We start from the raw sequence: 27,801 nt of genomic DNA, 5'->3' as shown, positions 1-27,801 counted from the left end.
TGAGGTTACTGTGCTGAAAATCATACGAAACACAGCTCCTTGCACCTCCTGCACGTATTGTAGCAGTCAGCTAGATGTTGATAACATGATCTTGTAGCCAATGCTCAATCACATGCACCAGTACGCACTCGGGTGGCCCTTTATTAAAACAAGCGCCGCGGGAGCGACCCCCCCCCCCTCCCCCCCAAAAACACATCCCTCGAATCGGCTTACATTTCACGGGATGTGCACAATTCGACAAGAAGAAACGATCCCAACCACGAAGCGTATTTTGGACATTCAAGGACCACCCGGTGAGCACCGCGGACAGACAGCTGCCGCCTCGCGGTGGCGCGGCCGCAGGGTCGCCACGGAGGATCTCCACGGTGATATGACGCGACTGCAACCGGTACACCTGTCGCACCTGCCGTCACACCGCCACGTGCCCTCTCACCTTAGGACCCCCCCCACACGCCCCTTCTATCCCTGGCTCAATAGCTGGCCAGGCACCTCCACAAAGGTCTGCACAGAGATACACGTCCTCTACAGAAACCTATACTCCCCCCCAGGCTGTCACCTCCGCCTCCCACTGTTCACACCTCCTGTAAATCCTTTAAAAAAATTTAATTCTTGATGAGGAAACGTCTCCTTGAGCCCTTGGTGCGTGGACATTGACCAACGACGACGCCGCTCCGCCCCTTCCTGTTTGCCCAGACCGCTCAGACATGCCTTTGGGCCAGCCTTTGTGGTGTCGCCAAAGATTCCGATCTTGAGTTACGCCACGGTGTTAAGAGCTTCCCCTCTCTCTCTCTCTTGCCGTATTCCAAACGCGATTCATCACGTTTGCATTCGTTTTGTATCTGTTGCAGCATGTGTGTTTCTAAATCTCCCAAAAAAATGTCCCCGGAAGTACGTGGACCCTTATGGTCGTTACGCTGGAGATAATGCGCTGCCGTTTTCTATTGCCAACGTTTGGAAACACGTTGGGGATATCGCGATGAAATGCCGGGTGGCTCAGCCGTCGAGCAAGTGGCTCGCAATCGGAAAGGTTGCAAGTTCCGTTCCCCATTGGGGGGGAAGGGGGGGTTGACTCAGCTCAGGGCCGCCACACATTTGAAACCATTGAGGTTTGACAACAGCACGATGATGATGGGCGGTGTTTTCACATTTGTGTTTTGTCCGGGGCCACACGAAAGGCGACCAGTGGCACTGATTCAGGCCATCATCTCTCTGGAGTCAACAAAATAAGTACCCAATTGTGGAGGAAATCAACAGTGGTTGTCCTATGGATAAACTCACCCTTGTCATAGGAATGAGGAATTTCCACCACTGGCTCAGGGCTGTATATAGATGCGCACTGTGTCAATGCTCATTTGAGCAAGAGAGCACTTTTACTTTTGGCTAGAACAGGGAGCTGTACATGTATGCATTCTAGTGGGTACTCCAAAGTTATTTTGTATCATTCCACGTGCTTCAAAGACTCCTTTTACTTTTGCATCATGCAATTGTGGACAATTCTGTTCCAAACTGCAGCCAGTTTTGTTCCATCAGATAAGGGGCCTGCAATCCGAGGAATGTTGACTTCTGCTAGTTGTAACTTTCTTATCAGTGCACCTGATTACAATCCTCTAGCTTGTTACCAGTGATGCTCAAAACTTTTCGTGGGCAACATCGGACGTATTTATTCGAATCGTTCGCAAAGCAAATAGTGAATGGCCAAAACCGACCTATCCGCGTGTAAACATTACTGGCGTGCTCGCCGCGTCGTCGACGAGTGGACACTCCGGCTGGCATAGCACGAGGTCGCGGCGAGTTCCCCTGGGCGCCACACGCGGCTCGAGCACTGACGCGGGCCCTTCACTTCTTCGAGGGCTGCGTGAAGTCAGCCAGCGGTTGTCCTTGGAGCCCACTCGCGCCTCGCCATAGCTGGAATTTCCACGACTGCCCGCTTTAAACCAAAGTGCCACTCGGCTAAATCACGCACGTGTGCGGGCGATTTCCGCATGCTCCCCCGCCCCCCCCCCCCGCGATTATCACGGTTGGCTACGTACGGTGCGAAAGAAGTTCGACATATTCATAATAGAGGTTTTTTTGGGTTAGATCGCGTAAATATAAATGTGTCGTTAAACCCGTCACCATCCGACGCAGCCAATTAGTAAAGTCTGTCACGTAAACAAAACATGCTAATGCGTTACTAGTTCAGCGCACCGGTGTGTTGGAGAGTAGAACCCACAACATTTACAGTTCACGTACGACGTTTTGCCGGTAATTACAACTCGCATCATGGGGCGGACAGCCAGAGTTCGACATACAAACACATTTATGTGTGCGCCCACATACATGCCTAGTCAGAGGCCACTTTCTGGCAAGATATTATTACGTTCAACGTACATGCAACACAACATACATACAACATACTGACTTACCGATATACGTGGGGCTCTGGCATTCACACAGCTTGGGGACAAGCTCTCTCCCTCCCCCCGTACGCTCGCAAACCAAAGTCACCAAGTGCAAGTGCCGTACAAAGTTAACAGCCACTTATTACGCAGCAGATCAGGACCACGCAGAGGCCTGCACCCCGTATTAACACCCCTTATTAACAACCCGAGATCACTTTATTCGCATCGAAAAATAATAAGTTAGCATCGTTATATCTCATTCATATATATATCCGTCCATATATTTTTTTTAAACTCGCCATCAACTACAAGGCCTTGGGACTTCATGATATTCAGTTTTCGTGGAAGATCAAAACCAGGGATCTTCTGTGAAAAACCCAACGCAGAAGATGCCTGGTTTTGATCTTCCACGAAGCTCATGGTCCACCCTATACCGCATCCACTGCACAAACCATGGCAGATGCGGATACTTGATGCACAAATGGAAATGTTTAAACGCTCCAGTAGTGTGCGACTGTGGTCATCCAGAACAGACGGCGCAACGTATAACGACGCAATGGCTCGATGCACAAATACGAAAGAGACATCACAGCGATGATTAACTCTGCTGCTCCTGACGCTGTTATCTGGCCTGACCACCTGAGTGTGAAACTGTAAGTTGTTGCTCCGCATCGACATCAGCCTTACAAAAGAAGAAGCAGCAGCATGTTTTGCATAAGAGCTGTTTGATAAGGACAACACACATTCATTCCGGAATGTTAAATCAATTTGAGAGGCTTCTCGGGGCATTTGATCTATGCGTGCATACACTTGATTGGAGAGCAAACCCACCACCATCCTGGCCCATTCACTATGCCGTCTCATCCCTGCCAAAAGCAACAGTCTCTGCATGCAATGTTTGCTGCACGAACGTTCCTTGTCATCCTGTGCCAAGCGGACTCAACGTTGAGCGTGCTGCCAGCAGGCCAGGCCAGATGCTTTTCGGCTATCATGCAGGTACAATATAAACATTACAAGGGTAATCGCAAAGTGTTGCTCAAACGAACAGAACAAGCACTGAATGGGCTTCAAATGCAAAGTGAAGCGATCTCGGTGCGACGGAGATCAATCCTGCGTATGACGTAGTATGCTGCAATCAGAATGATGTTTCATGTGAACGAGAATGTTAGTTGAGACATTCTGAATGGGATACTCTCCCCTGCCTCTGCAATCCACTGTGGGCTCCCCTGTAGTTTCGTGTTCTGCACCTCACTGCACTTTATCCGCGTCACGTGGTGGAGGAATCCTTTTGGGGGGGGGGTCACAGGTGCAGCTGGACATTGTGAGGCCTTGAAGCGCCCTCGCCATCGTGAGCTAAACCTCGGGGCTCAGAGAGACACACTGGCACACTTGGGAAATTCCTCCACGAAATTTTCAAAGGGACAATTTGATATTGCTCAAAGGCTCAGAGACACACTGGCACCTGAGGGTATTTATTGGTCAGCGTTAATGCCCAGGTCTCCGTTCCACCGACCACAATACGGTACGAAAAAATGTGCCTTAATGTGGTAGATAAATGCTGAACCACATTTATGGACGGGTGCCGCTTTCAGAGCTGGTTACAATCAAAATTAAATTAAGTTACCGAGTGTAGGGTGGGTTGTGTGCGCACTGCCTCTGTGTTTGAGACCCATGCACTTGAGAAGCCGTTTTGCCCAGAGTTGTTTCTTCAATCCCAATGCCAGGATCTAGGGCACACTTCCTGAGAATGCACTCCGATTGGAGCATTGACCGCCACAGCCCCCAAGCCCCCCCTTTCACGCTGAAGGGCTGCTCCATTGGTATTTTCTTTTCGGCCTCTTCTCTGTGGTCGAGATGGATTCATGAGAGAGCGAGAGCGATATTTAGCAACACTCCCATTACAGCACCCTTTGTCCGTGGCAGCCTTGACATCGCGTAGGACTGAGGAAGTCGGGCATCTTGCCCAACATTGCCACTTTGGCCGCTTGAAGCTATGCAGCTCGGAAAACGGCTGATTTGCTGGTGTTGAGAAAGAGCATTCCCATGGCAACTTCTGCACTCAATGAAGTAATTGCCTGGCTGTACTTCCTCCTCAACAACCTCATGCAATGGCCAAGACACTTGACCGTGTGACACACGCGCACACACGCACATACACGCAGCGTGTGCACGTGTGCGTGTGTGTGTCAATGTGCTGGTTTAAATGTAAAGCAGAGTGCGTTTGCCAAAAGGCATTTTTTTTATAAACGAGACGTAAGGTGAATGTTGCCCAAAACATTTCCCATGGACATATCTCAGGTTTTATTCAGAGAACATAAGTCACCTAACTCAACTAACAGTACGTCAAATAAAAGTTGGGCCCATTTTTTTTATTAATTTGACGAAACATATTTTTTTTTACGTCACATTTGTTTTATTCAGCAATGACTACAACTTTCTTGATCGCATGGAATGATCTACTACAGTTTGTGCATTATACGCAGCACCATTTAGTTTCGTGAGGCTGTATCGTCGTTTTACTGTGAGCACGAGTCACCATAGTTTTGGGTAGCTAGATAAATAAAGCCTGTATGTTTGTGGCCATAGCTGTCCCTCTTTTATTCGACGATGGTTGCCTCCACCCTCGTTGCCCAGCGAGTGAGAGAAGGGGCGGGGGGAAGGGTGGTGCTTCTGTTCATGGCCGAGCAGTCGGACCCTCTAACGGCCAAGGTGCTCCCACCACACGGACCCTCGGCTTCATGAGAGACCGAGTCCAGAGGGGGCCTGCTGAGGGGTGGATGTCAGCAGGCGCCCGTTCGGCCAGTGGGCCTTCAGTATCATGACGTTCCGTGGACAAGTGCACGACATTAGTGCCGTGCCCCCAGCGCTCATCAACGCGCCATGTTTGCTTTGAACGATTGCCTTGCCGAGAGCTGACTGAAACGTGATCTAGAGTTCATGAACCAGGTTGCAGCAATGTGTAAGTACTGCATTGCACATTTGTCATTTAGATCTTGAGAGCAAAAAAAACGCATCATTGGCGGCTGAAATGAATTGGCGTTGGGGATCACCCTGTGATGCCCGCACTTTAGACCGGTGTCGGTGGATCACGAATGCGTCGCCACGTGCATGAGATACACATCCGGCGCAGTCTCAAGGGCCTGTAGAAGACCGTACAAGCCGCGGGGTCGTTGACCTGTGCGGGTTTTATGCTGTCCCCTCGTCCGTGTGGGTATTTTTACGAGTGCTGTACTTCACTTTGCTCCGTTGTAAAAAAAAAAAACATTCGGCAGAAGATGTAATGAGCGTCGTAAAAGGACGCTCGTGAAAAAAAGAGTCCTGAAGACTCAGCCGAGCCGTTCGAAATGATAGAACTTCGAAAGTCATGCAAAGTTTTGGAAAATAGAATCTTCCCTACGCTGGCTCAGGATGTGCCTGCTACAACCAGGCCTGCTACAACCAGGCCTGCTACAACCAGGCCTGCGCAGTCCACTCGTCTGGAATACAGCGCCGTGCCATATTGGCAATGAAACACAAGCGAGCAGACCCAGTTTCCTCAGCGAAGCAATCAGGCAAGGACATAGAAGCCGATACTGAATGCTCCTGGATTATTATTAGGGCACAGAACACGAATTGGACGTTTGAGGTAAGACGAGGAGCGTGCCGGGTAGGCGAACGTGAAACACTGCGCAGACCCACGATGTGCGAGGTCAATCGAGCAAGATGGATAGACAAGAGGTCACGGACGGGGGCAGCAGAGACGGTGGCGCTCGCTGTGCAGCGGTCACGAGGACGGGCCGCATCGCTATGGGATCGTTATGGGATCATCGTCACGACAACAGTTTCAAAGTGTGTGAGCGGACCACGTCATTATGATGCCCCACAGCATTGAACACGCACACAGCGAGGGACGAGGAAGGAGCGTGCTGCGGTTGGGTGAGAGCGCCGTGCGTGCGACGGACTAGCGCGGGCGCCCCTGAAGCAGAGGTCAGGGCCCCGAAGCCAGCGAGTGGGAGAGAGACACGGCGAGGCTTTAAAGGTCCATAAGAGGTTTTTGGGTTAGATCGCGTAAATGTGTGTCGTTAAACGCGCCACCACAAGTAGTGAACTGGCAGGTTTTGTTGACGTGACAACCCTGACTTATTGGCTGTGTCGGGTGGTGGTGGGTTTAACGACACATTTATATATTTACGCGACCGAACCCAAAAAACCTGTTACGGATAATGTTGGTCGCGAAAGCGTGCATGTTAAACTTCGAAGGTCGCATGCCAGCGGTACAGCAGCAGGCACGTGCTTCGGCAGAAGGAAGTAAGTGGTGGCACGGTGGGGTGCCCCAAGCGGCATTGGCCATGGTAACGTCCTGAGATTTTGCTATATAGTGAGGTGATGTGAAGTGTTGGTGGAGAGACGCTCCTCTATTCCAGATGCGCTCTTTCACCTCACAGTATGACATCCCCAAACACTGAGCACGGCTGGCTACGTACGGCGCGAAGGACGCTCAACGTGCACACATTCCTGATAAGAGCAGGAGAATAATTGTTTTAGTTATGGTGGCACGACCGCTGTAGGATTTCTAGTTGCACAACATCGTCAGGGAGAATCGTAACGCTCTCAGGCGGTGATGTTGGAAAGGTAATGAGCAAAGGCTGAGAGACGGAGTCTGGGAGAATCCCTTCAGCTTCTCCTGTCGTATGACGGACCGCGACTGTCACACTGCCCCTGCACGGCAATCGTTTGCGGTAATGTCACGCGATCTGCATATCTCAGGGCACATCTTACTCCGTGGGAGAGAGCACGCACTAGCGCGCGTGTGTGTGTGCTTGCATTGTCGTTGTGTGATTGCGAATCAATGACATGCACACTGCTGTGACGATTGTCAGAATGAATCGCTTTTCATGTTCAATGTCTGGAGGAGGAAGGTCTGTGCACACTGCACGCAGCACGCGAAGAAGAAGAATCGGCTCCGCTTGGCGGCTTCGTTGACTGTGTGTGCAAGCCTCGAGTCATTATTAAAACCCAACAGCAATGAACGGCTCATTCCCCTATCTCTCATAGCCTCTCCAGTATTCAATTGACATTCGCCTCTTTACTTGCTTATCACTTACTCCCACTAATAACACTTTTCAACAACAACAAAAATTTAAAGTAAACATGTTAAGCAAACTTTCTTTTTGCTATTTGACGAGTCGTTTATTTTCAATAGTACGCGAAGCAACAATAATACAACACAGCATGTGGTATAAGAGGTTCATAATATATTTTTTATTTTCTTATAACCTGATTTGTAATTAGAATAGTAACACTGACAATGATAGATTTGTGAAATCCCAGCCGCATTCGCTAATCATACAATGCAAAAAATGAAGTTGCTTGTATACAAAAATGTAATAAGAAAGTGTGTATACTTTTAACACTTATTCACTTGAAAAAAAATATATATACAATCGCATGGTCTAGAGCAGGACGTCGGTCAACCTGAGGTTCCGTAGCCGCATGCGGCTCTTCAAGGAGCTGCTGCTTCGTGACCGTCCCTGATCGAGGATTGATCGAGTGGCATTGCAGCCCTTCTCGTTTCGGTTGCCGACCCCTGGTCCAGAGGCCTCGGTGTGATCACTGCCCCGCTGATGGACTCTCTCTGTGCTGGTGCGACTGCTCTTCCCAGTCATTGCTTTTTCAAAGTTTGCCAATCTTTCTCTGCCAAGGACAAGGGAGAGATTGTTGGTACATACATTTGTACGTACGCTGTACTCCTCTCGCGCCGTACGTAGCAACACCGTGCTACGTGTATTCAGACGCTGTCTACCCGACAGACCTGGTCTTCACCTGAGGACGGCTGCTTGCGTTGTGGCCGAAAGGTCGTGAGAATTATTTTATTATGTTTAATTTTTATTATTTTATTACTTCCTTTCTACGTGACTTTACCGAAAGAACCAAGAAGATGAATCCCTGCAGTCATGAAAGCTTTAAATCGAAAAACAAAAAGCAGTTCTAAAGAAAAGTGCTTTCGATCTCAAAATGAACCCTCTCTGCTGCGATATTCCATCCGTGTTGTGTAGCTCGCCCTGCAAGGTGGGCAGCAGAACCCTGCGCCTCTTTACCTCTTTGGTGACAATAGATACGAGTCGAGTCTGTTCTTCTATAACGCCGGAGTTGCGTTCCTGAAGAACACCGCGTTATGGAAAAATCGCGTTATAATAGATAATACTGTACAGGTAAAGCAAAGTCCGCGATAACGCGTGAGATGCGCATGCAAGCCGAACAAAGACTGAGGCGCGTGGGTAGCGTCCAGCAGAATCCAGCAGCATCCCAATGCCTTGTGTGATGACGCTACGCGGAGGCAGCAGCAGCAGCACAAACGCTTATTCCTACTCCCGCGACGTAGCTCCGTTCACTCAATCGCGTTCTATCCAATTCGCGTCATGATAACAACACGCGGCGTGAGAGGGGAACAGACTGCACGGTGACTTCTCACCAGCCTATTGCATGCAGAACGACGCTTTGCTTGCTTCTATGGTGAGCTCACAAATGGCAAGCTGCGAGTTCAAATCCTGGGCAGGCAGCACACTGGGGTCAACAAAATGAATGCCACTTGTGTTTTAATTTGGCAATCGTTGTACTTGGGTTAAAATTTTGCCCTCCCATAGCAGTAGCTCTGGAGAGCATCTCGAGAAGGCATTTGGCCTACTCTTTCACACTTGCCAGATGTATTGGAAGTTACTGGAGTAGCCAGACTTTTCCCCACCACACACGAATTGCCAAAAGACTAACTTTAGTTTTACACCTCGTCGGCTTTCGCGACCAATCTTATCCTTAAGAGGTTGTTGGGTTAGATCTCGTAAATATAAATGTCTCATCATGGGACCTCCTATAAATGTGTCGTTAAACCCACTACCACCCGACACAGCCCGTCAGTAAGGTTTGTCACGTAAGCAAAACATGCCACAGCCTGATGATGCTGGTTGTAATTACTGGCCAAACGTTACGGTACTCGAATGGTAAATATTGCGGGTTTACTCTCCAACACACCGGTGTGCTGTACTCGTAACGAATTGGCCACGTTTTGTTTACGTGACAAACCTTACTGACGGGCTGTGTCGGGTGGTGGCGGGTTTAACGACACATTTATATTTACGCGATCTAACCCAAAAACCTCTATTATGGAGGCTAACTTTAATAATATAAGTGCATCTATTTCACTCCTTTTCCTAGAGCTGAGCTGAAGGTCTGATGACGGTCCCCGCATTGGCCTCCTGTCTTGTGATGCATCGCAACGATGACCTTCATGGACTTGCCACCATCTGGATGAATTCCCCTTCTTCTCAAACACCGGCACTGTGAAGACCATTTTGCTGTTCGTGTCCCGACTCAATACGCTCCTGGTGGCGAGATGTTAGCTGTCTCGCCTTGTATGCAAGGAGGTCGTGGGTTCGATCCCGACCCTGACGCCTACTGTAGATTTGGAGTTTGCATTTTATCTCTCCCCGTGGTGGTGTAGATTTTTCTCTGGGTCCTCCGGTTTTTCCCTCCACATTTGGAATCAACGCACGTTTAGAGTATTTGGCCGCTATAAATTTCCCGCTTGATAAGCTACTTCGTTGAGCTATCATTTGTGGTCAGGTCGCTTCTGAAAAAGAGTTACATAGCTCAGTGAGCTTTACATTGTACAATAAAACACATTTAGTTTTAACAGTTTATAGTTTTCCTTTGTGTCTCTGTCGCTGACTGCCTCTCCCTATGACGTGTGCTCACCCTCTCTTTCGCTACAATGTCTTATTTGGCCTTTAGCATTTTCGCCATATTTCTCTGAAGAAAACCCTCCCACAAAATATCCCTATTCATCACATTGTCGCTATCTGCATGTCTCCCCCCCCCCGCCCCACTATTCATACATCATCTTGTGATGTGGTCACATTTAAATACTTTATAAATCCAAGTTGAATTGTTAAGGCCAGAAGCAGGGGTGACAGGTGACGACAGGGGTCTGAGAATCGTTGCGACGGTTTTTTTTGTCGCAGATTTTGACACTCGTTCAGCCCAAAAGGATGTTGGATAAGTGTCTCCCTAGCACACACAAGGCTTCCCAAGCACAACATCTTCCACCCGCCGGCCCCTTATACACCCTTCACCCCTCGCACCCTTCCCCTTATCCCCTTCCTTCCCAACCACTCCTCCCTCTTTGTATGATTTGCTTGGTTTGCAGCCGGGTGTGGACTTGGACTCACATTCCTGCTGAGACCATCCAGTCAGCATGGGAATGATGGAAGGGGTTCCACAAGGGGGTTATTGAGCAACGCGCGCGCCCGATTACGTTGAAAATGCAGGCTTAAGCCGACGGACTTCTTCTCACCAACTGTTTTAACCGGCGAACAAGACATTTAAAATACTCTTATGCCAAAATTATTCCGTCAGTTTACAAACACTTTCGCAATATTTATGAGAAGAAAAGCTATGGTAAACCAAGCTCCAGTTACATTAATAGTTCATTTGTCGGTGAACTTACCGTTTTTATTTTACCCGTTGATATGAGTATACAATAGACTGCCCTTTATAGTATTGTCCCAGTGGCCAACACATTTATTTTACTTTTTTTACCTTGATCATTTGTGTGTTTTTTTAGTCTAATAAATTCTACAATCATTCACTGTTACAGTTTGGGAGCACAGTGTATTTAGTTTATACATAAATTAGAGTAATAATATTGCAGTATAACATACCTCTATTGCGTTATGTTCACAGCTTCCTTTCTGTTTCAGTCCTGGAAATATTCCCATGTGGAATACGTTTCACAGTCGCGGCATTTCCCGCTGACACATCACAGCAGATACAGTTTTCAAAATGGGCCATCCCGTTTGTACGTGAACGCCTTCCGTTGAAAACATACCCCTTGTAAAGATGTACAAAACAAAGACCAAAGTGATGGTCACTAGTCGTGTGATAGGACACTTAATAGGTGGCTGCGTGAATGTACGTACGTATGTTGACATTATTTCGCACCGTATGTGCTAATCGGATGCGAAGGCGACAATCGATTACATTTCTCACAACCAAGACCCATACCTGGCCACCCCTCGTCAGTGCTGCCTACCTAATCACAGACCAATTCAGACCTCATCGGTCACCCCGTGCCCTCATAAATCTCAACGTTCATCCTACAAAGTCCCATCACAAGTGGGAAACACAAATAAATAGCCACGTTTTTTTGCCCGTATTGAAACGGCTGTACGCCGTATGGAGCTGAACACTCAATTTCCCTGTAGGAGAATGCGGGGTAAACCGTGTGGGTTGACAGCTATGAAGGACCTTTGCTCGACCCTCCTCCACAAACTCGTCTGAGGTCCTGAACACCAATCTGGAGTCGCGGCGTTAGAGAGACAATTGGATGAAGAGCGGTGAACCGAGGACCGCTCTGGTGACCACTGTGGGGTTCTGATGCACGAGGTCCCAAATACAACACACCTCCGAATTAGCACGATTGGCTAGGTACGGTGCGAAAGAAGTTCAACATAACGTACATACACGCCTCGTCGCCGCTGTGTTGCTCGTCTCAAGCCATAGTACGAACGTTCAGTTTTATATTCATTATATCGCTCAAGTTCATATGTACCTTCATCTTATTCACCCTCTCATTGAGAATGCTCGTTTCTTCTTCGTTAAATCGCTGACGAAAAAACATGCATCCGATGTCGGCAACATACAGTGGTTATGGTTTCAAGCAAATTAAATAACTCGATGCCAAACGGCGAGCAAAGTAGAATGGCAGTGTTTACAGTGCATAGAGGCAAAACACAGATGTCTTTGTGCACGATTTAAATGCGGCACACCGAATAAATCTGAGGAACGGAATCAAGAAGCCCACTGGTTGGGCTTATTGTTTCAGCAGCTTGTGTGGTGAGGAGCAGAGCTATTCCACATCCTGTCGGCTGTTGTTGAATCCTTAAAACTGTCTCCGTGATTTAACTTGAAGCCAAGGTCAACATTTTAAAATTGCTGTTTGCTCTTTGAAACATTAAGTACAAATTAAAATTAATAGAGTTGAGATTCACCATCGCTGCACCGTGTACACACATCCATATGTATGATGTGTGTGTGTATTAGCACATACAATGCTCTATATGGACAGTATAGACTATAAAGCCTCTAACAGTAAGATGGCCAATGCAATCAGTACAATTTTGATAACAGTGGTTATCTTATAGAGACATTTTTTTACTCTTGCCATACGAATGTGGAATTGACACCATTGGCTATGACATTTATAATTTGCCATTATGAAATAGCACCGCCTTGTGCTACTTTGAGCATGAATATTTCTCGGTCACATGCAGCCGACAATAGCTGGGAGGCAGTCAATGTTTTCAGAAAGGAGACGCTAAATATGATGAGTGAGATTTTGATGGCAGTGGGGTGGTGCAAGAGAAGACGGCGTTCATGTCAGTGATGTGAAACAGGCGTTTAGAGAATTTCGCTGCTATACATTTCCACTTGCTAAAAGCCACTTCGTTGAGCTATCATTCGTGATAGCCAGGTCGCTTCTGACAAAAGAGCTAAGCAACTTGAGCGGTCCTTACCTGGTGAAATAAACAGAAAAATAAATGTGCTAGGCTCCCAGGTCAGGCAGGCCATGAGTTTCCTCCCCAGGTTTTTTTCTAGATAAGAGATCCATTCCGCCCGCCAGGGCGAACAGGTCTGGCGACAGCTCAGCACCCACTGATCAGAAAACAACCCCCCACGTTCCCATTGTACTCCAACGAATATAATTAATTCATCAGCTTCACGTGAATGAGAAAAGCCGCGATGGGAGTTCACCAGTGCACGTCCCTGGTTTACGTGACGATTCAAACACAAAAAACCCGCCAGTGTTTAATTAGAGTACAGTGACTCCCGGTCACTTTGTAACTCGATTTGATCAATAGCGTTCAAAATAGCAGCTGATTTGTCGTCACCGCGAGACTGCGATGTTTAAACACGTTTTAATAATGTCGAATCAGCAACAGCAACAGACGTTGAAACATGTGTTAATTGCACGCAACTGAAAGGGCCAACCGAACAGCTATAATGAAGGAGCACTCAACTAAGTATAGCACGAAGACATGAGACGAGTATCCATGGGAACGTGTAGAGATGATGTCGAGATGAGGCTCGTGGTTTGCTTCACAACCGCCTGGCTCAGCACCCCCACCACTATTTCCATCCTGGAGTCTATTACGATCCCCAGAGAAGCTAGCTAATTTTGTTCGCAATAAAGAGAATGGATTATGTCCATTGCCAAGAATTAATTTTGCATTTTTTTTGTAAAATGTAATTATCATTGTGTACACAGAACGTTTTCATTAGTTTTCTCTGTTAATAGCAAACATAATCCCGTTATAGAATCGATCTTTAATTGTCAGGCTCGCCCCAAAATGAATGAACATCAATGTGTGTGACAAAGAGGACATCTCATTGTTTTAAACGGAATGCTCAAATTCAGCGACTTCTTCTCTATTTCCATAGAAATTAGACGAACGTTGTTCAATGTATAAACAGGAGGGATATTGTAAAGTCGATTACATCGATCGGATGAGGTTGGCCGACATGTCGGCGTAGTCTGTGTTGCTTCGGTTATGAAAGAGGCAGTTGGATTGACGAAGCTGCTGGACACGTTCTAATTGTGTTTTGTATTCACCGACAAACAGCGAGAAATTGTTTTGTTTTATTTTATTCGTGACTGCAGGGATCCATACTCTGGTTCTTTCGGTAAAGGCACGTAGGTAGAAAATAGAATAAATTAAATCACGACGTTTCGGGCGCAACACAAGCGTCCGTCATCAGGTGGGACAACCACATCAAGAAACAATTGCTGAAGTGGGCAAAAGGGCTGCCGTGACAAGAATCACACTCTTCTCTTTAGACCGGACAAATCCGATGAGCTAGGAAGCTCTTTCTTGTTCACGGAACGTTCCAAGTCTGTCATTGAATGCCACCAACGTGGCGAGCAGCAACGACGACTTCTCACGGTCAAACAGTGGCACATCGAAGAGGCGGCGCAACACCAACAACACCAACAACAACCAACAACAACAACACCAACACCAACAACACCAACAACAACACCAACAACAACACCAACAACGACGACGATGGGCCTACAATTAGTGCCAGCGCCCACCGCTGTCGCCTCCTAAACCATCGCTCCACTCCGTGTGCCCTGGGGCGTTGCCGAGCTCCACATCGCTGCGGGCGTTGCTCGCGACCCCCCTCGGGGGTACCCCACGGGCCGCGAGTTCCCTCCCCACCGGCCGGGGCCAGCACCCCCTACCCCCCACCCCCACCCACCCCCACCAGCTCGCAGCTGAGCGCGCGGCCGCGTCACAGGTGGGGAGTAAGGCGCGCGCCTCGCGCCAACGACCGCACAAGCGACCACGACCACGACGCCGCTGCTGCTGCTGCTGCCGCCGCTGCTGCTGAGCACCTTCGCAACGACCGCTCCGGCGACGTCCAGGGAAGAGCAAAAGCATCGGCGGCGAACGACGCCGTTGGGGTGTGGGACTTAAGCGAATTTAGATTTTTTTTTGTTCCACTCCTCCTGCTGCTCATCTCTTTATCAGCGAATAAAGAAGTCGTTAACATTGTCACGTCGAAATAAGTTGTTGATTTTTTTTAAAACGAAAAAAAAACTATTTAGCAAAAACAACCCAGAGAGAGAAGTGTTTCGCCAAGAGAAGACGCCGCCTGGAAGTGGAGGTGAAACAGAAACACGGCGCGCGCGCGTGTGTGTGATGGGGAGGGCTTGTGGTGGGTGAGCTGCGAGTGTCCTCCTGCTGCTGCTGCTGCTGCTGGTGGTGGTGATACTGCTGCTCGAGTGCTGACTGCTGCTGCTACTACTGCTGGTGCTGGTACTGCCGCTACTACTACTGCTGCTACTACTGCTACTGCTGCTGTTACTACTACTGCTGCTGCTACTGCTACTACTGCTGCTGCTGCCTCTACTACTGCTGCTACTGCTGCTGCTACTACTACTGCTGCTACTGCTGCTACTACTGCTGCTGCTGCCTCTACTGCTGCTACTACTGCTGCTGCTACTGCTGGTGCTGCTACTGCTGCTACTACTGCTGCTGGTGCTGCTACTACTACTGCTGCTACTTCTGCTGGTGCTACTACTGCTGCTGCTACTGCTGCTGCTAGTGCTGGTACTGCTGCTACTACTGCTGGTGCTGTTACTGCTGCTACTACTACTGCTGCTACTGCTGCTACTACTACTACTGCTGCTACTACTGCTGCTGCTACTGCTGCTGCTACTGCTGCTACTACTGGTGCTGCTACTGCTGCTGCTACTACTGCTGCTACTACTGCTACTCCTACTGCTTCTGCTGTTACTACTACTACTACTGCTGCTTCTGCTGGTGCTACTACTGCTGCTGCTACTGCTGCTGCTACCACTGATGGTGCTGTTCGCGCTACTCCTGGTCTAGTGATACTGCTGGTCTAGTGATACTGCTGGTCTAGTGATGCTGCTGCTACTGCTGGTCTAGTGATGCTGCTGGTCTCGTGATACTGCTGGTCTAGTGATGCTGCTGCTACTGCTGGTCTAGTGATGCTGCTGCTGCTGATGGTGCTGGGTTGCCCCTGGCTCTGGTTGTAGTTCCTGCTTTCCAGGCATTGCGCATTTGGGATCCGAGGATGGAATGGCGCATTATACATGTTAGTAATTATATTATCGTCGTGGACGACCCCACCGGAATGACAGAACGATGTTCATGTTCTCATTTCGAGCCTCCACAGACGTCTCGCTCCATCCTCGAGCGCTCTCCGAGACTGGCTTGGGAGACCTTTCAGCAGCTGTCCTGTGGGGGACGCGGGGACCACAGCTCGCACAATCACTCGGCCGCCTGTAGAGAAGGAAGCACAGACTGAATGGAGCATGCGAACTCAATGGGGTATCTGTAAACGGATCGCCTTGTGTATTGGACCTGAATGTAAGATAGTCTGCACTTAAAAAAAAACACAGTTTTGGCCCAGCGTTGTACACGTTTAACAAGTAACTGGTATGTACATTCGAGTGTATATCCACTCGCGTTATCGCGGCGTTCGGCATTTATTTATTTATTATTCTATCAATGACAGCCACCTCTTTTTGAATGTGTTATCGTTTGTGCTCGCATCATCATCGTGCCAGGTCCACATGGATTGTGACGTTTGGGCCAACACGCGTCGCGGTGTATTTGGCCCCTTGTGCCTTGCATCTACCATTTAGAAGTGGCGTTACTGCGATGTTATTTATCAAAACTGATTGCACCCGGGAGCTCAACGGGCAGAATCCTCATGCTCGGTGAGCAAATTCGCGTTCACCGGAGCAAGAAGCGTTAACAAATACGGCGAATGTGGTTTATTTTTTTGTTCAAAGACTACAATATGGGGAGGTGGAGGAGGTTGGACGTGGAGCAGTTAAAGAGCTGGCGCGTGTGCGATAGGCACCGCCGCGATGTGAACACGCGCGCGCGACTCTTGCGCTGCTGTCTTGGGGCTTGTTAGGTGCCGTTTATGAAGTCAGTGACGCATGTAAAAGTTATTGCTGCTCATTTCCCCCCCCCCCCAACCCCTCCTCCGTTTCGTGTGAAACGTCCCGAAGACGATCTCTGGCAACGTGTCTTGCACTCTGACGGTCATCGTAGATTCGCCAGGTTGTTATCTGCCAAAGATAAAGATTCTCCCCCACCCCCCGTATAGCCTTGACAGAGTGTTGGGGCAAGTGCTGTTAGCTAGCAAGTATGAAGGCCGGAACGGTACACGAGGGGGTGGGTCGACCGCCTTTGTCTCCCCAGCAACGATGTTTACACACCGCACCAGGTACACATTTGAGGCTGAGTCGACCTAGGGGAGACCCCAGGACCAGTTCGAATAATCGTCACTGGTGCCGGCCGTGAGCGAGCGGTTCGCCGGTTCAGTAGCGCAGCGCGCTAACCGCAATTCAACCGCTCCCCACTGCTATCTGCCAATACACGCACACACCCGCACACGTGATTTGTTGTCACTGACGCAACTTTTCGATGCGTCGGTGGGCACGATTTCCTTGCATGTGTTTTGTGTCTGTTTTCTTGGGGTGCGATCATGTCATGCTGAATATTACATGTGGTTAGGATCAGTATTGAGAGGGGGGGGGGGGGGGGGGAAGAACACAAAAAATCCCCATCCTAATGATTGACGGGTAGCATTTGATGAAAAAGGTTCTGAAAAGAAAATAGTGTCTCTGTATAAAGCACGGCCTTAATTGAAAGCAGAGAGCGGCTGCCACAAGACATTATTGGCGTTCTGCAAAGACATGCTGATGGGTGTTCAGTGATTGCATCCTTCCGATGTTATTTTTCAGCATGTTCCTGCTCGCGTGTGTTGTTGGGTTCCGGTTGATGATGTAGAGGAATAGTGGGGTGGGGGGGGGCAAGGATGTGATGGCAAGGGAGGTTTTTTGTGGGGGTGCTAAAGCGAAGAGGGCATTAGGTTTAGTGGGGGCCAAGTCTGGGCAAATTGAGATCAGTCACTCACCTCACTCTCCATGCAGCCGGGGACAGCCTGTGCCAGATTGATGTTGCTGTGTCATGAACTTTGACCTGTCTTGGGTCTTCTCATTTTCTTGTTTTGCTCTTTCACTTTCTCTGCCAATTCCTCCCCCCCCCCCCATCTCGACAATGTTTGTCTTCACTCCTCTCTTGCTGATTTGATTCAAACCTTTGAGCCAGCAATTTTTTTTGTGTATCTTCACCACAGCTGTTTTGGGCAATTGTCAAAGAGAAATGTTGTTTGAAAGGTTGTCCAAGAGCAGCACGTGTTTCGGTGCTTTGTACTCGTCTTGCTGAGCTGCATCTTTCCTGGCCATTATTTTCTCATTTGTCCCCCTATATGTTTGTTTCTTCCTCGTCTTTCGCCCGACAGTTAGCAAGTTGCTTCCTCCTTGTCCCAGTGCAAGCACGTTCTCCATGTACAATTTGCACGGAGTATGTTTTGACAACTTCATTATAAATGTGTTTTTTTATTTTTAAGTTAATGATTACCCTTGTAAACGTTCACTCTATTTGAATAACCTAAATGTAACAATTGCTACTGCATTTGCATTACAAATGTGTGCTCTTCATATCGTGCGTGATTTCTTCCTAGTTGGTTTTGTTGCGATAATAATCCAATGTAGTGGCCTCGCCAGATATAGAGCAGTTGTTATACCGTCGTAATCATTTATGTCATGTTACTTTCTTCATGCAGTATGTCAGTGGAAAAAACATCGTGGCCCCTTGTGATTCCATCTGTTTGCAGTCCAAATCCTCTGGAAAGTGTCGACTCGTGCACTCTGTAAACAAGGCGGTGAGATTACTCTTGGGAATCTCAATTATTTTAACCGAACTCAATATAATAGGCATCGCAGTTTATCCAGAGTTATTGGAAATGGGCCACCCTATGCGCCTCAGGTCACTGCCTTGGGGCAAGTGAAAATTGTGCTCGTTACAAATTAGCACGATTATGGGCAGTCGACTTTTCAAGCGCTGTCTTTTCCCACGGTACGCTTGTGCTCGTCCACTTACTTTGCAGCAGTGCCTCTACTGCCACGCCATGGAAACAATGCAAGTTCGTGTGAGAGCGTAATCTACGTGGAGACTGTTTTTAAGTGGGGGGGGCGTTTCAACCTCCCTTCGTTTAACACAATCGTTGCCTTTTGTCCTGTTTTTGTATCCCATCAGGTGTGCTGGCTTGTTGGATACGCGAGACGAGGACCAGCCGAGCTGCTTAGCGCTTTGCCAGCCGTGGGCAAGTCGAGCGTAGCGGCACGCGTGCCCAGTCGACGAGCGACCATGCGTCCAGCACCGCCGCCGGTGCTCGCGCTGGCGCTGGTGCTGGCCTCCGCGTGCGGCGGCGTCCTCGCGCAGTCTCCCCCGCAGCCGGCCGTGCCACGCATTCAACTCAACTTCCGAGGTGAGCTGCGCCGGCGAGCCCTCGCCGTGACCTCCATAGTCCTCCGTGTGAATGAGACTCCCGCTGCAGTCCCAAGTGTTTCCCCGGTCGCGCTGTGCTGCGTTAGCTCCGATGGTTTTTTATTGGTCTTCGAGAAGTGTTCCAGAAAACTGCTCCGGAATGTGCGACACAACCCTAGAACGCATCGGGGAGATGTACGATCCACTTGGTTGGTTGGAAAAGAAACTACATTGTACTGGACTAGTCACGGTGGAAATCATGAAGCAATGCAAAAAAACAGCAGCAGCAGCAGCAGTCACAACATCAATCAGGGTTCAGGCAGATGAAGCTCAATTTAGAGTTAATTGGAAGCAAAAAAAATGCATTGCTTAATAGAATTGAGCAAAAAAAATGCTCAAATTATAAATAAACTACCGAATAATTACAAATAATAATCATAATGATACAGTAATGCAACAATTGTATGCACATTAATATTTGAATAACCAGATATAGAGGAAGAAAATAAATAAATGAGTTAATTTTTATGTCCCACACGGCCTTCTGGGAGTGCATAATTTCAGCAGCCAAGTAAAGGTGTCCTCAAGGTAATTTTGGAACAGGGCACAATTCACCCCGTGTAGCAGTGTTAGTAATAATTAGTCGAGATGTCTGACCCATAAAAACACGTCTTCTTCATAGAGTATACGTTCAGGCACCAGCGAACCTCTTTTTGCACATCAGCAGTTACTGTCGTCCGCTCACAGGAATGGGCAGATGATGAATGGTCTGCGATCCCCACTCCCATTCTCGGCATTGTCTAAACGCGTGCTCTGTTGCACACTCCGCTGGCGTTTGCTCAATGTTTGTCTCGCGACTCGCAGTCGGTCGAAGTGAGGCAGAGTTCACCGAGCTGCCCGTTGTCTCGGTTAGACGGTTTTTGTGTCTGCTCCTCCGGGTGTCGGGCCTCGCCCTCTCGAGAGAAAACGCTCTCTCTCTCTCTGTTTGCTGGTCCCATTGCTCTTGGGTCTCAAGTTGTCATCGTCATCGTCAGCAGCAGCATGTCGGTTTATTGATGGTTGGTCTTCAACCTGGCGTTAACTTGAGATCAGTGGGGGCATCCTTTTCCTGGAACACCTTGTACCCGAAACTTTTCAAACTACTTTTATACTTGCACACGTACATTTAGCACTGTACTTTTATGCATATTATCAAAACTGCGATTAGTGGAGCTGTCAATAAATACATAAACAGGTTATTAAATCAGATGTTAATGTAATGCCTGCATTATCAGAGGTGTCAGTGTAAGAAGGGTGACGATTGAACACATTCTCCTTATTCTAAATGTTAAATCAGGGGCTTTTTTTTTTCTTAAGGCCACGAACAAATCCAGAGCACGAGAAACTAAACTCGCCACGCGTCAGTACAGTACGAATTGTGGAGTTTTCTCATTCCGCGCATTTTTTAATGTTGTGAATAGTAAAATAGTCTGAATAATAACGGTTGTTTTTTAATCCCGATAGCACTATTTAATAGCCTTTGCCGAATAAAGGGCAGGCTTGTAGAGATTTTACCAAGGGCAGCTGAAAAAACAAACGGAAATGGTAAAAAAACGTGTTTTTATGGAATAACATTTGCAGTGCAGCTATTGCAGTAGCCCCCGCAGTGTGCTTAGCACCTGCTTGGGCAATAATGATTTTTTTTTCACCTCATCGAACAAAGCCAGATATTCTTCAACTGCTCGCCACAATAGGCTCGACAGCCCACTTTACACTCGCTGATGGTTTTGATTGGTTCAGCGCAGCCGAGATCCCACGCCTGGTTTCCGCCCGGCAAATTGCGTGCGCTCGCATGACGCTCCCGCGAATTCGCTGCAAGCGTGACAGTCGTTATGCATCCGCTTCGCTGCAGTGAGAATGAACGATCGCGCCTTTTTTGAAATCTTCTCCACGCCGCTTCGGCTGAGACTTTGTCTCAAGGCGGGCGAACGCGTGGGCTTGTGTTTAGATTCGCGCAGCACCTGTCGCCTCTGAGACGGTACTGGGCGCACAATGCGGCGAGCCACTGATAGGATCGCCTCATTTTGTCTCGGAGATTGATAACGACCTTTGCGCGTAATATCTGCGGACTTGGCGCAGGTGTGTGTGTGTGAAGTGGTGGTTTGTTTATCTCTCCGTCTTTTTTGTTGCGCGTGCGATTCTACATGTGTGCGCGTGTGTATGGTACTTTCACGTATTTTGTGTATGTTCCTTGCTTGTAACGCCACAGTGCATTCAAATGAATGAAAGTGCTTATGAATCCAATGCTATGTACTTGAGCTGTAAGCTGCTAACAGACTTTGTTACGCATTTATACAACAATATATTGAATTATGAGATCAATTTGTTAAGTACCGCAAGCACATTAACGTGTTTTCTTAAGCGAGTAAAAAATGTTCATGCCTGGGTGCAAGTGAGGGTGACGGGGGAGGGCTTTCGCTAGCGCCTTGAGGCCACAAAAGTGTCGTTCGTATGCGGCCCTTTCGGATGCAGGTGCTCATCAAAGAGCAAACACTCTTGAGTGTGGAGGGGCATTAGGAGTTCTGTACTTGTATTTGCTGCCATATGGTGTAATGGTCAGCGCACTGGACTTGCGATCCAGAGGTTGCTCGCTCGATCTACTGACGTGGCAGTGGGCATGTTTCTGAAATCTATTCCACCTCTGTCCACACAGCAGTGTATCAATGGATACACCAACAGTTCAACAGGTTGTGTGTGGTGGGATGAAGTGTTGTGGCTACTGATGTTTGGGCAGGATGGAAAAGCAGGCCAAATATCGTTCACCGTAACAATAAGAAACTCTTAAACCGTGACACATCCATGCATGGAAGGTAGATTATTTTGCTGCTTTGAATTTCCACGTGGTAAGCCACTTTGTTGAGTTATCATTTGTGGCCAGGTTGCTTCTGAAGAATAAGTTAATACCTTAGTGGGCTTCGCCTGGTAGGATGGTTTAGTGTTAATGGTTTGTGTTTCGGTGATTTATTTGCCTTTTTTGTCCTTTGCACTACTATCGTGTTGTTGTCCTGTTCGTTGTCGTAACGTGCTTACCCCGTGCCCCTACTGGACGTATGTGAAGAGGAGCTTCACAGCTCATCGGATTCCTCCTGCAGTATAGATACATATTCTGATTCACTTTACCCAGTTGTCAACATGGGACACCTCAGGGTGGTAAGCAGGTCCAAGCAGCGGTGTGGGAAACTCAGCAGGCGGTCTACATTACACTGGTTACTCCGGCAAACTCCAGGGACCGTCGTCGCTCGAGCCTATTTCCTTACCCCGGTCACACCCACACTTCACCTTTGTCTTATAATTGCAGTGGCCTTTAGCCGAGATTAATTGCCAATCTTCTCCCAGCTGTGCAGGGGGATCACCTTTGACCGTCTCTTGTCATACGAACGCATGCATTATTGCAGCAGAGCACATCAGCTGCTCGCATTGCTTCTTGTGTGATGTGTCACGTTAGATTACAAAGAGACTGCAATAAAATAAACCCACTGGATGTGTAATGTATTACTTAAATGCACACGTTTTTCAAATATTGACATTTTGGATAATGACACAATTAATATAGAGGAGGGGGTTTGGCTTGATAAACACTAATGCTAGGTTTGTATTTCGCCTTTGGTTTATATGTTGTCAAATATTGTTGAAAACATTGTTAAATGTCATGCCGAACATAGAAAGCTCTCGGGTTTGGGCCGAGGTCCGTGCTGGGCAGAAACGGCATGTTTGCAAAGCGAAGGGGATTTTAATCGAACAGACAGTGGCTTTCTTTTATAAGGGGATTTCACAGCCTGTGGTTTCGGGGCATTGGCGCCGCACGGGCGTTTGCACCTCGAGAAAAAAGTGTAGTCCGTTTCAGGTTGGATAAGTTGTCCATGGTTCAGTGTTCCTGCCTCTTGGAATGTCCGACTTGTGTCCGGTTGGGAATACAGCTCATTCTCCCCCCCCCCCCTCTCTCTCCTCTCTCTTTCACGACACTTCCTCGACAAGTTTACCTCAAACGAGGGACGTGTGTCACGCTCGGCACTTGCATCGCGATAAAGGTGTCGGTTACTTGGGATATTGTTAGGGGTAACTGAAGTTAGCGTAGTTGTTTTGCCAGTCATCGGCTTAGCAACGGTTTGCCTTGTCTGGTACTGTGCTCTCTGCCAAAACTTGAAAATGGCTGTACCCTTGAGGCAGATTTAAGCAATTCCTGTGAGGTCTGTAATAAAACCGCTCTATGCTGATGGAGCAATTCTAATGTACAGTACTGGATAGTGTAACTCAATGGCATTGACAAAAGGAAGCATGATTAACAACGGTGTTACAGTCTTTAAACCAAGAAATCCCTCCTCTCCGTGAATGACAATTACTCAAGATTAGTGTGTGCCCTGTTGCCTTTGTATCGATCACGTTTTTTTTGTTGTTGGGGGGACCATTCACTGATCGTGCCCAAATCGTATAACAGGTTATTTTGCTGCTGCAATTGTGCTCTCGATTTAATGACTTTGTCTGCTATTGTATTTGACATGCTCCCCTGTGTGTGGATGATGTGCTCCGGAGTGTGTGTTGTGGGTTAGCCGTCAGTGAATGGACTATTAATTTCTGTGGCTCGTACCGGTGTGGCATTTCACGCGACAAGAGGTCACGCGACAAGGGTTAGGCAGGAATGTCTGAGCCCTGAGTTAGGCCCGGCTAAGATAGGGTGGCTATGGAAAGGTATTTAGGCAATATTTTTAGGGATTATTACGTGAGTGTGCTGACTAGTGTGTTTACAGCCACTTTTGCAGGCAACACTTTCCCATGGCTGCAAGGTGTATTGTGTAGCTATTGAATGCCTATGCAGTTTTGCTCAACGTAGCTTTAATAAACTGCTAAATCCCGCAGATATGGAATGATATCTTTAATTGACTGAGAATGATGGAATTCCCCCTTTAATCAATAAGTTTTGGTTTGACTAAAGGAACTGCCTGAGTTTTAATGGAAGTAGTTTTGTTGCTTTTGGAGCCCTAATTGTCTGATGTCAAAAGTGTCAATAGACCAAGCCGGAATGAGCGCACAAGCCCAGCTCGCAAAATGTGCTTTTAAAACAACAACAACAAAAACTCCTCCGACTCTTTAACAGCCTACCGTGTGACCAATATTTCCACACCACTCTTTCCAGAAATGTTCGCGCCGTTATAAAAACCCAAGAGTAATAACCCCACGTAGCCCCCCCCCCCCCCCCCCCCCGGCTTCCCATAGCACCCTGGGGGCCGCCCGACTGCTACAACGCGCGCGCCCCACACCTCTTCAGCAGGGCGCGAACTCGCGCGCGCACACAAGCACGCAACGTGAAGGCATTTCCCAAACAACTCGGGACTCCTTGCACGTGCGTGCACTACCATGGGGGCAGTGGTGCATGTATCTGTTCAGGGTGGCTGGCGGTGGCAGCGTCGGGGCTCCAGAATAAACAGCAGTTCTGCTGCGGTTGGAGCCACCGAACCGGTTCAGCCGACACTTAATCCTGTCTGTCTCAGCCGGTGCAGCGGAGGAAAGCCTCCACACACCACATTAGCAGCGTGCGCCGCACGGCCAGCCGTCAAAGCCACGGATGGGGCGGTAGGGGCGGAGTCCGGTTGGGTCGGTCGTGCCTGACCCGAGAGAAAGCGTGGTGTGCGTTGTTTGTAGAGTAGCGCAATGGCACCAATGTGTAAAAAAAATCATGTTGCCATTAATTTGAAAATGTGCAAATTGGTCGCGTGCATGTTTCGACTGATGGATTGCACGTGTTTAACAAACATGATAATGTGCCCGAATTTTCTGTACAAATGTAATCCACGTGAAGCATTGACATCACGAAGACCACACTGAAAGTGGCAAATTGCATCCTAATTGGGCATTTTTGGACATGGGTATATTTTCTCCCATCGTAGATTATTACCAAATGGACCAAGAAATAACATTTAATGGATAAACATGATCTGCTGTTTATAATCGGCTTCCACCAAGTTGTGAGCGTGCGTGTTGAGTATATGGGAGCTTGTGACTGTGCCATTCCTACATTGGAACTGCCACGGGTATTTACATTTTTTCGCTGTTCACCATAATCATTTCCTAGATTTCCTTAAAAAGAAAACCATAAATGGAAGTGTGGAATGTAACCAGCTGTTTGGCATTATACTTTCTAATGTGTGGATACATTCAAATTGAATGGCTCGCAAAACATGGCCCAAAAAGTATGATGGAGACATTTAAAATGGATTGTCAAGTGCATGCTGGTAAAGATAATGAGTGACAATGATGCATTTTTACATCCATAAAGTACACAATTAAGATGATAGTGATGATATTGATGACCTTGGCAGCTACGGGAAGGGTAACCAAGCACACTTATGATAAAAAATATAGTAAACCCTACAAAGTGGACACTCTTAAGTATGTTCAACGCTTAGGAGCACCGGAGTGAACTTGTCATAGACATTTGCACTAAGGTAGGCGGCATGTGGACTGCGTAGCAGCCCTCGCGTATTGCAATAATTATTAACTGACTGGACACTGTCCAAAGCTGCAGAATGTCGACAAATTCTCTATGAGGTCATAATACAGTTTGTGTGCGTGCCACGCCAGTGGGAGTATTACTTTTTGGTGTTTGTGTGTATGCGAGCGACTGCCCGAGGATTATGGATGGGATGGTTTTGTGGCAGGAGTGCCTGCTGCTGGCGTGTTGTAGTTCTGGGGGTGGGGAGGACTTAAAGTGACCCCTTAGAGTCTGAATAATGTCCAGAGTGGGAGCGAGCTCAACCCCCGTAGGGTTTTACAGGTTTCGGCGGAAATTGCAGTTAAAAAAAATGGTCCCCATGCAGAGCTTGGGTTGTCGGATAATTTTAAAGCAACTCTTGTGCACGTGCAAGTCAGGGCGACCGAAGCTATTTCAGTCAAAATAATCCTATCTAAGAAATGCGTTCAATTGAAAAGTGATGTCGGTAAAAAAAAAAAACACCAAAACTAATTTTAAACAATTACATTTTTTTATAGTGATGTGTTTGTTATAATATACGTTGGCATATAGTGTGTGCATACTTTTTCTTTGGATTTATGAGTTATTTCCTATAATTTATTTTCTGGAAATGGTTTTTCCTCATGTTTTTTTTTATGCACCATTGTTTTTGGCCGGCATTTATTCATTTTCACCTCGGACACAGCGGCGTGCTGGGTTTTGAGTCACTGCTGACGTGATCAAAACGGACGCTTTGTGACGCGATGCACATGCATCGGCCCTCTTGAGAAATTTTCACATTTTCTAGATTTACACGGTGATGTGCGAAGAGTATAAACTTGCGGGGAACTTGCCATACAAGGTACAATAAAAAATAAATTCTGCTGTCCCATCTGAAGGTCTTTAACAGTTTAACACGTCACAAATCTGGCTGTCCGCCTGATGATGCTAGTTGTAATTACTGGCGAAACGTCGTACTCAGATTGTAAATGTTGTGGATTTGCTCTCCAACACACCGGTGTACTTTACTAGTGACAAATTGGCATGTTTTGTTTTCGTGATGAAACCTGGTGGTGGTGGCGGGTTTAACGACACATTTATATATTTTCGATCTAACCCAAAAAAAAAAACCTAATATTATCATCTTTAAACAATGTACTTGGATTTTTTTATTGTCATGGATTATATAATTCATGATATTTTACAGTGGTGATGTGTGCCTGCAAACCCTACAGCATTTCTGTTCCACCTAAAAAAACACGTTCAGATTCAAATAAAATGTCCCACTGAGAAGCTTGTGGGATGGTGCTTTTCTCCTGCCTACAGACCTGAGCCAGGAGTTGAAATTATACATTTTTACATCTATCAATGCTACATTCGCAAGCCAACTTGTGGTGCAGCTGTGACGTAGTGGTTAGGGTACTGCGCTGTGAACCCGGCCACACCTGGATTTGCTTCCCGGCAGTGAGCGATAACCGAGCCGGTCCTAGGCCATCCACTTCGCCAACCCACGCTGCCCAACGTGGTGAAGTATTGTTTCACCCCGCCAGTAGAATCTAAAAGCGGTAACGGCAGTAACTTCGATAGCCCTTTGGGAGGCTCTCGAAGGAGAGGGACATCGTGACGGAGGCACTTGACGATGTGCGGCGCAGCAGAGCGGTTGTGAGCTCATCCCGGCCGTGGGGCGTGGGCCTTGGCTCCCGTGCGTCAGCACTTCCATAGGCCTCATCCTGTTCCCTGAGAGCCGCAGGAGACTCCCGTTTCTCAGAGAGGGAGGCGCTCCTTGTGACGATGACCGGCCTCCGTGCGCGCGATTGTGCCGGCACACTCGCCGGAAGAAATCCATGACGTGCTTCCTTCCAGGGTCTCGTGGCTCCCAATGACCTCCGTGCGTAGCCGGTGTAGATATTACAAAGAAAAGCACTGCTAATTCCGGTAATCGTTTATAATTCTAGGCAATAGAAAAGCACTCAATCACCGACGGTTTTTTTGTTAAATAACCTTCGGACCAAAATGCTTTATG

General features: G+C 47.8%; 1 protein-coding gene across 4 annotated transcripts in view; it reads left to right on the top strand.

The window, feature by feature from the left end:
- Positions 1-27,801, top strand: part of LOC133351719 (semaphorin-3F-like) — a 364,354-nt gene that overhangs the window by 246,327 nt on the left and 90,226 nt on the right. For 2 of the 4 annotated variants that reach the window (XM_061567142.1, XM_061567141.1), the window contains exons 1-2: positions 18,272-18,328; positions 19,064-19,295. In XM_061567142.1, coding sequence (XP_061423126.1) covers positions 18,311-18,328; positions 19,064-19,295 — 250 coding nt within the window. In that variant the 5' untranslated portion in view covers positions 18,272-18,310. Of the gene's footprint in view, positions 1-14,734; positions 15,084-18,271; positions 18,329-19,063; positions 19,296-27,801 lie in introns of those variants that run through there. The other 2 variants (XM_061567143.1, XM_061567144.1) reach the window with 2 other exon arrangements.

The sequence above is a fragment of the Lethenteron reissneri genome, chromosome 38, assembly GCF_015708825.2.
Source record: "Lethenteron reissneri isolate LAM-NWPU_2019-01 chromosome 38, ASM1570882v1, whole genome shotgun sequence".
Taxonomy (NCBI): Eukaryota; Metazoa; Chordata; class Hyperoartia; order Petromyzontiformes; family Petromyzontidae; genus Lethenteron; species Lethenteron reissneri.
The sequence above is the reverse complement of the archived record's forward strand: the minus strand, read 5'-3'. Positions and strand labels throughout refer to the sequence as shown.